General features: G+C 37.2%; 1 protein-coding gene across 7 annotated transcripts in view; it reads right to left on the reverse strand.

Moving 5' to 3' along the window:
- LOC105222355 (pneumococcal serine-rich repeat protein) overlaps window positions 1-16,290 on the reverse strand; it is an 85,493-nt gene that overhangs the window by 50,584 nt on the left and 18,619 nt on the right. For all 7 annotated transcript variants that reach the window (XM_049451704.1, XM_049451700.1, XM_049451702.1 and 4 more), the window contains one exon: window positions 4,805-10,003. In XM_049451704.1, the coding sequence (XP_049307661.1) occupies window positions 4,805-9,756 (4,952 nt within the window). In that variant the 5' untranslated portion in view covers window positions 9,757-10,003. The remainder of the gene's footprint in view (window positions 1-4,804; window positions 10,004-16,290) is intronic.

Consider the following 16,290-nt stretch of genomic DNA (forward strand, 5'->3'; position numbering starts at 1 on the left):
CAAAGCATACTGAGCATCTTTCTCTTTGACACCATGTCTGAAATCCCACGTGATCTGTCAAATACTAATGCATGAAAATCCTAACCTCAAAAAAATCACCCGTTACATGCGTACATATGTACACAAATGTTTACTTGGTAATGTTCTTGAAATTGGTAATCAATACGAATGGGAAATAAGCACACTTGCGGGAACGCCGGCGTGTGTTTAGGTTTTCGCGAAATTAGCTTACACTAAACATACAGACATATTTTACACACCATTTTAGATTCAAGCAAAATTTATTTAGTTTTCATTTTCATTAATTTGATTTCAATTAAGAAATCTGTTATTAAATAATAGACACTTCTTAATTTAGTCAATTAGTAATATTTTATGAGAAAAATATACAATTGAGTCACTTTAAGGGACTTTCTGAAATGAAAATAATATTTTATCTAAATAAAACGTGTATAATTTTTTTTTTTTTAATTTAGTCAATTAGCAAATTGACTCACTTTTTGAAATTTTTTGAAATCCCATTATTTTTTTTATCTAAATAAAAATGGTATACATATATAATTTTTTTTAAATTTAGTCAATTAGCAAATTGACTCACTTTAAGAAATTTTTTGAAATCCCATTATCTTTTTATCTAAATAAAACTCGTCTACAAATATATATATATTTTTTTTAATTTAGTCAATTAGCAAATTAACTGCATTAATAAAAATTTATTTACTTCAAGAGACTTTTTGGAATACCAATAACTTTTTATCCAAATAAAACTCGAATAAGTTTTATATTTCAAGAATCTCAATTAACAAACACTTTACTCAATTCAGGCAATTAGCACCTACCCTACGCTACTAACATATGAGATAAAATACTAATTGACTCACTAAAGTGAGTTTCTGACACTCCTTTAACACATCTATATTCATTAAAATCGGATAGTTTTCGTTTGTACGACTTGAATGATTTCATTTAAATATACTAGATTACTCAGACAACTCGTTAATTTTTGTCTAATTCAATCACAGTTAAATTAAATGTTAATTGATGTCATTAAGAAAATTTCCAAGTTGTTTCTATAAATAAGATTCGGAACAAATAACCACTCAAGCAGCTCTTAAATTAAATGCTAATGGGTTCAATTAGGAAGCTTTCTGCAGCCTTCTTAAATCGTTTCCCTTAATGGCATTCGCAGCATATAATCACAAGAATTAGATTTTCAGCTCTTTTTCATGAATAAATTTTTTTTTTTTTTAATAAAGCACATCTTCGTTTGTTAATTCTTCATTTTTGTTGGCTTATTAGATTAGTTCGCTAAAATGGCGCAACTAAATAAGCATAAAGGGCTTAAAGACCCAGTGTTAGTTAACGAAAACTTATAGAATTGACTGTTAAAAACACCACATAACGGATGCTCTTTGATGACAATTGGTGGAAAATTGTATTTGGAATTATTTTCTGCCTAATTGAGTCAATTAAGAAGTTAATTGTGTTGTAAATTTTGTTACCCATAGTCATATTTGTTGCAAAAATTAACTTTAAATATACAGTTTCATGCGAAAATTCAGATTAAAGTCAGATAATGGGTTTTTCTTATCACAATATTTATACAAAGTTGTAATTAGTGATATTTGTTAAATGTTTTCAAAGTATGAAACTAAGCTCATTTAGTTTGAGTAGTAAACTTTTGCAAGTATTTAAAGAGAAGTTTTGTTAAACCACAATACAAGTGGCTAATTTCAGATAATTTTTTTTGGTATTTATTTGAAAAAATTTCAATATTAGTTAGTGTTTTTTGTAAGCATGTAGTATACATAGATTCAACAAAGCAATTTTTAATACGCTAATCAGGGTGTATTAAGTTTGCCATGAAGTTTGTAACGCCTGCCCGTTTGTATATACGCGTAACAAGGCACTCAGGTCATGAGATATGAATCCAAATTTTTGAAGACGTTCTTTTCTTCATAAGCAGCTGCTCATTTGTCGGAACAGCCGCTATCGGACCACCATAGCATACAGCTGTCATACAAACTAAGCATTCAGCATCAAGTAAGTAAAGACAATTAATTTTATTTTTTATCCGGCGTCAGCGTCAGAAAAAACATGAATACAATATTCCTAAAAATATGCACAAGCAATTAGCAGACAATTATTTGCTTACTTGAAAATCATGAATGAAATCTGCAGCTATGAGTGATTTCGTGGATTCCAAGAAGTGAGGGAAAAAGGCGGAAAATAAACAGCGCCCCGCTGACCACAAAAATTCGTAATAATTGGAAAAAAGTACACACAATGCTAATGTCTTCAGGAGAATTGAAGTAAATAATAGCACAATTCGCTGGCAAAGCGCGTCACTTCACATATGAACATTGTGTTAAAATTAGCGCAGGGTTAATAAATAAAATGTACATAATGTAATTTTATTATACACATAGATATATTTATATATGTATGTATAGAAGAGCGCACAAATCATTGCGAAAAATCTCAGAGGCTAGTCATTCAAGACGATGAATGGAATGCCAAGCGAAATACGCGTACTTTGCATACGATTTCCAATAACTACCTATAAATATACATATGTATAGATATTCGAATATAATATATACATAAATGTTTGGTATGTTCATCTTCATTCATATGAAAATCGCACAGACAGACAAATGACAATCAATTCGCAATGTTACAAGCATTGACATGGCAATAATGCGGCTTGAACGGTGGCTGCCAGCGAAAAACCCTTAATTATGAATTGAAAAGCATATACATACATATGTACGATCTCATATACATACTCGTATGTATATATGCGTATATGCCAAGTGATTACTATGCAAGCAATGTAAAACAAATATACGTAACTTCATTCTGTGCGATTGCTGCAAAAAAACATAAAATCACAGTACAACAACAATATGCAAAGTTGCAAACCTACATACAAGCATGTAGTGCATGTTGTTGTAGGCGTTTAATGGCTCATCAAAAACAGGTCAGGTTTATTAGTTTGTACTTAGGAGCGTACAGCATAAATTTTGGCCTATTAGCGTGCGAGCATTTAACAAAAAAATGCTATAAAAACGAGGGCATATTAAATATTTGTAGTATGTACACAGAAATATTTTTATGATATTGGTTATTTTGAAAACAATATCAAAGCAACAACACAGGCAGTGCACAAAACAACAAACACAATGAGCGAACAAAGCATATGTGGAAGGTTGCCGTTAATGCGGGGAAATAACGCCACATCAAGTTGAGGGTTGGATTATAAATGACTAAAATAAAGTTGGTTTTTTTATTTGCATTTAAATGGTATTTTATGAAAGTGTACCAATAATTCAGAATGTTGGTGAAACATTATTAAAATTTTACCCAGAAGAAGCAGAATTTTCCTTTTTTACTAAAACAAAGTTTAAGGTATCCATTTAATATTCTCGATTAAACGATTTAGAGCACAACGGTTTACCAAGCGTTTCAAGCGCTTTCCCATTCAGCGCTTATTCAGCTATTATTTTCTTTATTCAGCTAAAGATTAATATTATTCAGCTTTAGTTTTCTTTATTCCACTAAAAGTTAAGCATATTCAGCTTTCATTTTCTTTATTCAGCAAAGGATTAAGCATATTCAGCTAGCACTTTCTTTATTCAGCTAAAGAATTTTCCTTTTTTACTAAAACAAAGTTTAAGGTATCCATTTAATATTCTCGATTAAACGATTTAGAGCACAACGGTTTACCAAGCGTTTCAAGCGCTTTCCCATTCAGCGCTTATTCAGCTATTATTTTCTTTATTCAGCTAAAGATTAATATTATTCAGCTTTAGTTTTCTTTATTCCACTAAAAGTTAAGCATATTCAGCTTTCATTTTCTTTATTCAGCAAAGGATTAAGCATATTCAGCTAGCACTTTCTTTATTCAGCTAAAGATTAAGCACATTCATCTATTATTTTGTTTACTCAGGTAAAGATTAATATTATTCAGCTTTATTTTTCTTTATTCCACTAAAAGTTAAGCATATTCAGCTTTCATTTTCTTTATTCAGCAAAGGATTAAGCATATTTAGCTAGCATTTTCTTTATTCAGCTAAAGATTAATCATATTCAGCTTTTATTTTCTTTATTTAAATAAAGATTAAGCATATTCAGCTCCTATTTTCATTATTAAGCTATCATTTTATTTATTCAGCTAAAGGTTAATCATATTCAGCTTTTGCTTTCTTTATTCAGCTAAAGATTTATCATATTCAGCTTTTGCTTTCTTTATTCAGCTAAAGATTTATCATATTCAGCTATTATTTTCTGTGTAATAAATGTGAATAAAGCGCTGAATGAGAAAATATCTAAACATGAATGTATCTTCTAATATCCAAGTTAAAATAAAAATTTCTTAATTGGGATTTTTTATTAACTATAATTTAATATAGTCCAATAATTGAAAATAATAAATTACTTTCATAAAGTATAAACAATACAGCTAATTTCCATGAGAAAAGGAGACGCGCACAAATACCGACAATATAATTAAAAGTGCAAAACATTTGTTTTGAAATAGTTTGACATTCAGCTCTTTTTCTGCGCAAGTCAGCGCCTATTCAGCACAAGTCAATGACAGCTGAATGAAATACTGAGCTTGTACCAAAACTCAATTTGAATAAATCTTTTAGCAGAAGAGTATAAAGTTGCATATTTTTGCAGTATCAATTTTAAAAGAAATGAATGGCACCCATTTAAGGTAGATATGAACAAGTTTTTCAAATATGTTGTATAATAAAACCAAATATAAATTAAATAAAACTATGCACACAACACTTACGGTTTTTCGTTTAAGAATTCGCCACGCGTAAACTCCGACAAGCGACGCGACTTGGCTTTCTTGGTGAGCGCCAGCGCGGAGCTACTGCCTTTCGCTGACGACGCTGCAACTAAGTGACCACTGGTAGCGGCATTTGTTGTTGCGCTTGCTGACGCATTCAGACGGAAGTTTTTGAAATCCTCCAGCGAGGCGCACGCACAATCGGCATTGCCGACACACAACGAAGACGGCGACCATGGCAAGAGAGCGCCGTTTTCTTTATCTGTTGTCGCTGTTACGTTTGTGTTCAGTGTGAATGTCAAGAAGTTCGGGCACGTATGTGTATGCTGCGGCGTTTGGTGCTTGTGGTGTTCACGACTGAAGTTATGACGTTGCCACTGCGCTGTCGTTTCATTGACCGCAGCTGTGGCGCAAGCGCACAAGTCTTCATTGCTGCTCGCCAAGGAAATGGGCGAACCCTCGCGCGAATCGCCGTTCAGCATGCAATTGCATTTAATGGGCATTTGATTGGACCAACGGCGCAGCGGTGAGCGTTCTTGACGCACCCGACTCGGTTCGAAGCTTTCCAACGACAGTTTTTTCACCAACAATCTTTGGGCCGTTTGCGCGCCGGCACGCTGCAGGCAGTTATGTTGTTTCAGATTGCGACGTGGCGACGGTGGCGAAGGTGTGGCGGGTGGAGAAATCAGTGCGGCCGCAGCTGTGGTGGAGATGGCATCCAGCGAGCTTGATTTCATAATAGGACCACTCGAATTTTTCTGCTTGCCGGCCGTTGAGTTGGCGCGGTTTTGTGCCACAATGCGCGCGTATAATTCCTCGCTATCCAGCGGCAATAGTTGCGGCATGCCAAGACGGCGCTTGTGCTGCGCATGGTGCTTTGATTTGGACGCGTCTTCGGCGGTGCAGTCCGCAGGTTCGGGCTGCTCATCGATACGTTCGCTGCTCGACGATTTCTCCGGCTTGGCATGTTGCTTACTATAGGACAATATATTAGACAGTCTTCTCATTTTGTTTGGCTTCGTTGTTTTGACAGACTTCTGCGCATCACAATGGGCGGCATCGTCGCCCTGTTGCAGCTTATCGGCAGCTGTACCTGCCGTGTCCACATTGGGTGTGTGTACTTCCAAGCCCTGCTGTGCGGTTGTCGGCATGACAGCGGTTTCATCGATTTTGCTGACAATAAAACGATTCTTCGATTCTGGGTGCGTCGCGCCTGAGGTTGTGGTCGTCGGCGCACTGCTTGCATCCGATTTCTCCATTTGCAAGATGTCGTAAATCGTACCATATTTGCGATTGTTGCCCAAACGCGCCGACGAGGAAGTGGAATTTGTGGCCGCGGTGACCGAATTTGACGCGCTAACGCTACGGTCATCCGTACATGTTGCCTGCAATGCGTTGCTCTGCGTCTGTTGTTGCTTTTGTATAATATCGTAAATCATTGTTGGCTTTAATGGCTTGTGTTTCTCCTTTACCTCTCTGTCTTTGTCTTTTTCCGTCTTCGTTGCGCTATCGCGGCGCTCATGTCGCGCGGCAACATCCTTTTCCAAAATAGCCGAAAGACTTTTGCGTTGAAAGAAGTCGCCCGCACTGGTGACGGACGAGGCGGTTGAGGAGGCTTGCGATGTTTTGCGATGCAGAATCTCATAAATGGTGCCATATGTCATATATTTGTCATACTTATGGTATGTTAGATTGTAAATGTCATTCTTGCGTTGTATGATGTCATAAATGGTGCCATAAACAAGCTTATCGTAGATTTTGAAGTTGCGCTTATAATTATTACCACCGCAGACACCTTTGCTGATAGACGTTGCCGCCGAGGGTACAATGGCACCGACGTTGCTTGGCGGTTGTACCTCACTTGCAGTTGCGGTGGCAGCATCGCCGCTCTCCGCGGGTGTGGCCGCGTTGGAGCCTGCCGCAGCTGCCGCCTTTTGCTGCTCTTTCAGTGAGTTGCGACGCATCAGCAAAAACGATGCGTAACTTTTACGATGCCGCGAATTTTGGCGTTTAAATGGTGTTGCGCCTTCGGCCACTTCACCACCACTTTCCAAAGCGTCCATGGTTTCGCATTCGCGCACCAAACGTTTGAACTCCTCATATGATTTGCGGCGTATGTGCGCTTTTTCTTTCTCTTTGGCCGCAAGCACCTTTTGATCGAGTATTTGCGATAGAAAATCCGAATTCTTACGCAAAATTTCTGTGGTTGACCGTTGTGGTATTGGCGTTGCCGCCAGCGTAGTCGTCGTCGTCGTCGCCGCCGTGGTTGGTGGTGTTTTCAGTGAGGCGGACACGTCAGCAGTATCCATTTCAGCGGTGCGCACCGCAAACTTGTTTACACAATCCGGTTTCGAGTCGCTATGCACTGAAAATGTGTCTAAGTGGTCGGACGCAGCACCGATTTCATGATTGGCAAATGTAGACGCGGCGTTTGGCAGGGCAGTAACAGCCGCGCTACCGTAGCTCTCTTCGCCTGTGGTCGTCGACTGTTCTGATATAGATTCTAATGCATTCGACATTGTCGCCCCAGTCGGCGTCGTCTGAGAAACCGCGGACATTGGTGTTGTTGTTGCTGCATGCGCCAACGCCGTTTGCATTGTCATTGACGTAGCGTATTGAGTTTCCTTTTCCAAACTATTGCCAGTACGTGACAGTAGCGTCTTACGCCGCGCACTTGCTTCCGCTACCGCCCCATGCGCGCCATCCAAGTGCGCCGCTGCAGCGAACATTGCTTTGAATTCTTCGTAGGACTTGCGTCGATTGCGCGACTGCGTCAAGCATTCCTTGTAGTTGAGGCGCGCTATCTTCTCGGGTGCATCACACGGTTCCGCCGTATTGTAGCCAACGCGCACAGCATTGCCATTACTTGGCGCTGTGGAATTTTCCAGACCGTTGAATATTTGCGCCAGCGTAGGCCGGGTATTTGAAGCGTTTGCGGCAGAAGCAGCATAGAGTAGCGCACCAGCGGCGCTCTGCAACGAGCTCTCCAACTTATTCTGCATTTCAATAAAGCCAGAATCCATCGAACTAATGGTGCAGGTTGAATCGAAACTTGTTTTGCGACTGGAATTATTGCTCGACGGTTGCGCGCCGCCAACTGCAACAGCGTTCGCAGCGACTACGTTATCGTCGCTGACATTTTGTATTGCTTGCGCGGCCCCGAATTCGACTGATTCGCTAATTTGCATGCAAAGCGCATCTGCTGGCAATGGAAGGTTGCAGTTGTTTTTGCCGGCGCTGACGTTATTGTCAGCGTATTCGTGCCCGTCCGCTGTGACGGCCAACGGTTGATTGGGAGCGCACAACAAATCGAAGGTTTTCGTATCACAAGCGAAGTTTGGCGCTATAGCGCCAGCCTTGCGGCTCACCGTCAATTTATCGCTAACATTATTGCCATCATCATCATCATCGAAACTAATTAGGTCCTTAACTACTTCGGAAGCGGCTACTGTCGCGTCCATTGGTGTATCACAGTTGTTTGGCTCGGCGCAGGCCATGCGCTCTGTTGTTGGCAAACACGGCGCTCCGCGTTTTTCAGACTCCACGTCACTGCGCAGTGCTTTCTCACCACCGCTATTACTCTCCATCGAGACTTGCATTTCTCCAAAGCGATCGGGCGCTCGCAATACACGACTACTTGACGACTGTGTCGTCGCGTCGTTCACAATTTGCTTTTTATTTACCGACGCGTACGCGGGCAGTAATGATAATGTCGGCAGCGGAATGCAGCCGATTTTATTGCTACGACTATTGCTTACACTACTGCTGCTCCCACTACCAGCACAGCTACCGCCACCGCCATTTGTGATTGCAATGTTACGATTATGAAAGATTTTTACGCTTTGCATTGGTAATTTGTGACGATTTTGCCGATTACGTGCCGCCAATGCCGAAGCAAAGTTGAGGCAATGCTTGCGATGATAGCGGCGCGTGTACTTATTGGCAATACTGTAGACAGGATCGTCTAGCGGCGTTAGCGCTTCATTGGCTCGTGCCGCTGTTGCTGTGCAGTTCCAATCGACAAAGGCGCTGCCGCGACCGGAAGTCCTGAGCAAGCGCTGTAAACGTTCTGCGGCTAAAGCGCGTCGGCTTTGATTGCTTTTGGGCGGGTAGATGGCCGTGGCATATTGGCAATTGCTATTGCGCATGCGCGCCGCAGCATTTGCCTGACAACGGGAAGCATATACATCATTCATGCATTTCGCGCAGCAGAGAAATTCGTAGAGAATTTCATCGTCGGCTGTAGAGTTGGGCGGTGTGAATGTGGAGTATTTCGGTTCGTACTCCTCCTCATCGTACTCAAACTGCTGTGACGGCACTTCGCGCGCCGCTTCCGCCAATTCGTTTTCACGCTCCTCGTCTTCCTCCTCCTCATCGATCACATCACGCTGCTCTAGATTGGCAGGCAAGTCTACGTTTGCGCGCGGCTTATTTGTTGTCACAGGCATTAGTATATATGTGTTTTTAACTTGTTTCTCCTCGGCGCCACAGCCATGCGTCACCACATTTGGTGCGACATTCTGCGCTGTGTTCTCTTTATTGCCATCCGTATCGACAACAGCGCCTTCACCAACACTGCCTCCACTGCTGTTTACAATCGAACTTTCGATGCTAATGCCACTGTCGAGCAGCACAAATGAGCCGTCCGCGGGCAATATGAGTCTACCCTCGGCGGCGGCATTCACCAGTTCGCGCAGCGCCAGCACCTGTTTCTCGGTCACGTTTCCCTGCAATTGTATGCCGTGTAGCGCGAAAGCTGTGGGTTGTTTATTCACTGAATTTGGATCGGTGCACCACACGACCGGCATGCTTGCCATTTTGGTGGCGCTCGCGGCGGCCGCCACAACGGATGCTGTTGCCGTGGCTGTGGCTGCAGCTGCGGCTGTGGCAGTTGCAGTGGTGTATGCGGATGCGCAACTGTGTCGCCCGCTCGTAAGGCTTTCGGTGCGCATGTGTGTTTATGATATCGCTAATTGCGCTTAATTTAAGTGAAAAGTATTGTCATTGGCAAGTTTTGGAATCGCAGCAGTCTATATATTGATTTGTTTATTTGGATTGTTATTGCTTTTGTTTTACCGCTAACTACTATTAGTATTTCAACGTAGTGTTAGTTGTTTGCTAGTATGTTTCTCCAGGCGCAGTTGTCCTCGTTTTTTTTTATTTATCTTCTTTGTTCAGCATTATAAATAAGGCGTGTTGCTATAATTCGTTGAGTTGGGGAAAGAGTATGAGAGTTTAATTAATGGAAATGTTATTTTAAGGAAAAGCACAAATTCGTGCATTTCTCTTGGCTGTTTCGTGACACTCTTCGCGCTGTTTGTTGTTTGCAGTTCACTTTCTAGAACCAAAGTGTTACTAAATGGAACTCATGGAATGAAAATGTGTGAAAAGTGTTGAGTGAAATCAGTGAATTGAAGGCGCTGTTAACACGAAATAATATTTTTCGTACAAATTTTCCATGTAGCATAGAATTTTGGTGATCCCTCGTAATATTTATGAAAATTTATTTTGGTTACAGAATTGGATTTGAACAAGTAAAAGTCATTTGGTAAGTAGTTCAGACTAAACTTACCATAAAAAATAAAAGAGAAGCAAAATTTTTAGTAAATTATCAGACGAAAGCTGAAGGGATTTCAACCCGAAAATTTGTCGCTCGAAATTATAAAGCTTTTCACAAATAAGATTGAGAAATTTTATAAATTTTCTTTTTTTTTTCAAAATAAGAGTTTGACGTAATTTTTCATTACTTTTAACAGAACAGAACTGATGTTAAAGTTTGACTGTGCTATTTCAACAATACTGTTAATAACACGATTAATTGCCAGCAGGTCATTGCACCGTTAACAGCTTATTAACATGAAACTACAACCAAAACCTGTCTGAAAGTTACTAATCTATCCGTTTTATTTCCTAATTCGATACTACATATATTTGTAATATGATACAGTAGCTGGCTTGAGCGAAACATATCGGAAAGTGGCAAATCGAATAGACTGTAATAAGTCACATCGTTAGTACAATGAAAGCTTAAAAAAGAAGTAAACGAACTTTGATTACACCGAAGCAATACCTCAAATAAATAAAGAAATTTCAATACAAAAATTGATTTTGATCTTTCAGTTTGTATGGCAGCTATATGCTATAGTGGTCCGATCAGAAAGAATTTTTCGAAGATTGAACCCTTGGGTTGGTCAATAACACTTGCTAAATTTGGTGATGATATATCGTCAAATAAAAATTATTTCCTTACAAGGACCTGATTTTGATCTTTCACTTTGGCTGACAGCTATATGCTATGGGGGTCCGATCTTAACAATTTCTTCGGAGATTGAACCGTTGCCTTGGTCAATAATCCTTGCCGAATTTGGTGATGATATATCGTCAAATAAAAAAGTTTTCCTTACAAGGACCTGCTTTTGATAATTCAGTTTGTATGACAGCTATGTGCTATAGTGCTCCGATATCGACGATTCCGACAAATGAGCAACTTCTTGAAAGAGAGCTGTGCAGAATTTTAGATCAATTTCCAAATAAAAAACTGAAAGTCTAGGCAGACGTATGTACATTCCTAAATAGATTCAGAGAGGTGTATGGAGATTAACTAGATCAGTTGTAAAAATGGAAAATAAATATTAACCTGCAGCTGATATGACTATATATTTTAATAAATATTGAGTTCAAATTCCACTTGAAGACAGGTGAAAAATAACTTTTTCAAGTCATCGCCACTCGATATTTATAGTTACGCTTACAAATAGTACTCAATAAATGACTATAATTAAACTTACAAATTGCCTCAATACATCACTACAAAAATTATCTATAAATCAGCACAGAAAATGACAATTTAGCGTCAATAAAAATCATTGTCATTTGCAAAGTTCAAAAACTGCTCCAGTAAGGCTAAATAAGCGACAATGACAAGCCATTGTTCACACCCACTAACTAAAGCGAATGTAACACATTTGTAGCGCCACCTCAATTAATGCATGTAAAACGTAAAAGCGAACAATTGGTATTTATTTAACACACTATTTGATTGTGAAAATGGCAAAATGGCAAATACCGGCTGAGAAGGGGTAAATGACTGACTTCAATGTGAGAGAGCGGCCAAAGCTCGCAAAGCGCTGATGACAGATTGCAGTCATTATTTTCGGCAAACGGTCCCGTGTTTACATATATGTGTGTGTATGGTGGATGGCTGCTCAAGAGCGTGGATTGCGCAGTATTGGCCGCGTCGCGCACGCGCTGCTCTTTTTACCGCCATTCGGTAATAATATAGGCCGGTCGTTAGGGATAGTAGCGCTAACAGACACACATATGTATATCTTAATATATAAAAATCACGTGTCACATTGTTTGTTTGCGATGGACTCTTAAACTACTGAACCGATTTTAATGAAATTTTTAACACTGTGTGCAGTTTGGTCCAACTTGAAAGATAGGATAGTTTATAACTCTCCTTATAGTCGCATTATTTATTTATTGCAAATTATTTGTTTATTATTAGCAAAGAGCTATCCACCAGTTGGTGGCGCTAAGAGCGGTATTGAGTGCGGTATGTTACAGTAGATGGCGCTACAAACATTAAAAACATTAAATGAAAATGCGTTGTTTGAAGTTTATATTATTTGTGGTAAAGTTATACGAGTATATGACTTCCAAAAAAAAATAAAAATTGGGCGGGGCGAAGTTCGCCGGGTCAGCTAGTATTATATATATTTATATGTATATATATGTACATATAAAAGCATAGGTGTTCAAAAAACATGTCTACGTTTCATCAAGCACTTTCATTCATTTATTCGTTGCGCATGCGCGGCGTTCAATATAAAGCTTTGTGTGTATGTACTTGAGCAGGTAACGGCTGGCGTGGTCAATCGGGCGTTCATTCGCTTCGGGAATAGTTTTTTATAGTTTACATAATTTTTTTTTTTGTTTTTTGATTATTATGCTTGTTTTTACCTTTTCCTTTTCTAGTAATCCCCCTACAACAGTCAATGGCGAATAGTACAAAACACTGGATTAAAACAACTCAGCAGTGAATGAACAGCAATGTAGCAAAATATTTATGTACATATGTCTTTCTTTTTTCAGCTCTAACTTTTTTTATAGTATTCATACTCTTTTTGTGCGACTCCATTTGTTTGGAGCGACGTACAAGCTCTGTTTTACGAGCGCTGTCTACGTTTAGTACATTGTAGTTTTAAGAATAATATATTTTCGTTCTTATGCAATTGGCGGAAGACTCATCAATCATCGTGCTGGCGACAATCTCAGCCAATACTTAGAAGCAATTCCAAAGCTACGGTTTTTATGAGCTTTAATAACTGGTATGAAAGCAGTCGACGTGGTGTGTGGGCGACCCGTGTTCTATAGCCATGAAGCGACAGTGAGACATGGTAATAAAGATAAGAGTTCAGTTCCAGACATGCAGTTAGATAAGGGAGCTTTAAAGCGAATTGGAAAAATAAAAATCGAACATATGAATATGTGGTAGAGATAGGAAGTTAAACTAAGTAGGTAAAGTATTTGTTCTCAGCTGAAGAGAGTAAATCTTGAGTTTGTATGCAAACATTAGACAAAAAAAAAAAATAAGAGTAAAAATTGAGTGATCGATTAGCGGCTTTACTTTAAATCGAATGAATACGAAAACATGAAAATCTGAACTAGTGGAACAGTAATAAAGTTCCAACCATATATGTATCTACAGTAGAATACTTTTCACGTTCTGTAACACTCGGCTTGGTACTTGGGAGAGTTATGAAATGCAAATAAAAATATATAATACAAAGATAACAAAAACAACAATTGTTATCACAAAACTATATGGACAGAGGATTTCACTTGAAACTTGCGCACGGCAGCCGTCAAACACTCGTATTTACCAACACTGGACATAAAAAGAGGTTAAGTGGCGACATCCTTTCGTAAACTCCATAAACTTATTTGCGTCCAAAACTGAATTAGCGAGTATTTGCATAAAAATGTACCTTTGCGTATACAATCAAATAAACAAAAGCAATAAGGCTTACAAAATCATGTCGGCTGTAACGATCAATGATCAGTGTCAATAATGCAGACAGGTAAAAAAAAAAATGCTGGCCACTTGGTTGCTTGAACGCACGGTGTTTGAAGGGTTAGCTGACTATTTGATCGGTGGCCGACTAACGAGTGGACTTTGTTTGCCAACGAGTTGTTGACTTTGCGTTTTGCTTTTGATGTTTTTGAAAATGAAATAAAAATATTTCGCTTTTTTCGAGATTTGTTTATTTTTCAGTTTTTGTTACAGCTTTTTAGCGGGCAAAATGTTGCAATAATAAAAAGCCAGCAACTTTTTGCAACAAATGTGCGCCATGCACACATACACATATAGAAAACAAAGACTATGTAAACAATAAACTAGTGAAACACAGCGAAAAACATAAAAGCTAAACAAACAAAACAAACTTGCAGCAAAAAGTACAAAGTTAACAGCCCTGCAAACCATCAGCGGGTAAAAAACCAGATAATCAGTGGGTAACATGGTGGTAAACGAGGGGATAAACATATAGAGTGTGTCTTAGGCCGAGCGAATATTTTACCCACTCACGTACGTATACATGTGATCATACAACAAAAAATAACCCGAAAATGTGCGTTGGTGTTAGTGCATAGAGAAAAAATGTGTAGTTGTATTGAAATATTTGTCACGAGCGGGTAGCCGTGGTTGGCTGGGAGAGTTTCCATTTATACACAAATGCAATAGTGCCATTCGCGCAAATGTCAATGTCAACACATAAACATTTTGCATGCTAAAAATATATAATAAATAAATATCACTGTAAAAAAAAAACAAAATCATAGAAAATTATATTTTCTTTTTTTGCTCGACTATTTACATATAAGCGAAATGTAGCCCATTGCAGAAGCCATTTTAGCCTCAATGGCCAAGTGGTGTATTGAAAAGCGTTATAATGGGTTGTTTTTGTAATTTCTGCACAAAGTAACCTTTTTACAAATTAATGCAGTATGTATGCATATTACGAAAAGTGTTAGAAAAACATTGCTAGAAGTCAAGAAAATTCATATAAACGTTTTTATAAAAATTAGCACAGACCGAACTGTGAGGGCAAAAAAATATTGTATATACAAAAACAAAAAAATATGAAACATAAAACCAAGTTTTAAATAAATAAATAATATAATACACAGAAATGTAAAAAAAAAATAAAAATAAAAAAAAAACAAAAAAATATGTATATATTAAAAAAATGTTAAACAAATTAAAAACAAAATTTATTTCAAAATAAATATTAAAAAAATATAAATTAAATTATTATAATAAAAAAAAAAAATAAATTCAATTAAAAAAATTAAATAAAATTAAAAAAAATAAATTATATTTAAAAAAAATTAAATTAAATTAATTAAAAAAAAAATAAAAAATAAAAAAAAAAAATAAAAAAATTAAAAAACAAAAAATAATTAAAAATTAATTAATTTAAAAAAATAAAAATTAAAAAAAATTAATTTAAAAGAATTAAAAAAATTTAATTTAAAAAATTAATTTAAAAAATTAATTTAAAAAATTTTAAAAATAAATAAAAAAAAATTTAAAAATAAAAAAAATAAAACGATAAATTGAATTAAAATTAAAAAAATAAAATAAAAAATTAATATTATTTAATTTGAAAAATGAAAAAAATATAAATATAAATTATAAAAAATTAGAATAATGAAATAAAAAATAAGGAAAAATTATTCAAAATGTAATTTAAAAGTCTTCTTTAATTTCTAACAAAAACTTTCAACCGAATGTGATCATTTTAGGCACACTTTTTCCATTATCAATTCGTTTATGCGCATTACGCCCCATAGACTAATTAACCACAAGTTTATAAGTCTACTTAACATTTGTTCTACTGAAATGTGTACAGTTGCGAGAAAAATAATAGCAGTCCCTTGAAGGACATACTATCTACCACTGTAGTTTTACTATTTTTAAGTGTTTTAATTTTTTCTTTTTGTTAAAGCGTTTACTAACACTAGTATTCGCAGTTAGTCATGTTCGAATAACGGTAGGTTGGCATCATATTTTGATATTTTAATTTCACTGACGCTAAGTGGTTTGTATGGCGAGCACATTAATAGCAGCGTTTAATTGTTCTCTGAATATAATTGAAAATTTAATATATAGGATTTTTAAAAGTAAGTAATATTATCATTTACAATATAATAAGAAATTAATTATTGTGTTCACGCAAATTATTTCTTTAAAGTGGGTCGTGGAAAACATTGCAGCACGGAGAAACGCAATTTGATAAAAAATCTGATAAGTGCAGGTAAAACTTATAAAGAAGTACAGAAATTACTATGTTGTTCTGCAAAAATGATTTCCAATGCTCTTAAATACCAAAAATCATCTGAAACACGTGGGCGTAAAAGGATTTTATCAGCATCCCTGGTGAAACGCATAGTAAGGACTAGCAGAGCCAATCCATCAA

The sequence above is a fragment of the Bactrocera dorsalis genome, chromosome 3 (assembly GCF_023373825.1).
Source record: "Bactrocera dorsalis isolate Fly_Bdor chromosome 3, ASM2337382v1, whole genome shotgun sequence".
In the NCBI taxonomy this organism is placed as follows: Eukaryota; Metazoa; Arthropoda; class Insecta; order Diptera; family Tephritidae; genus Bactrocera; species Bactrocera dorsalis.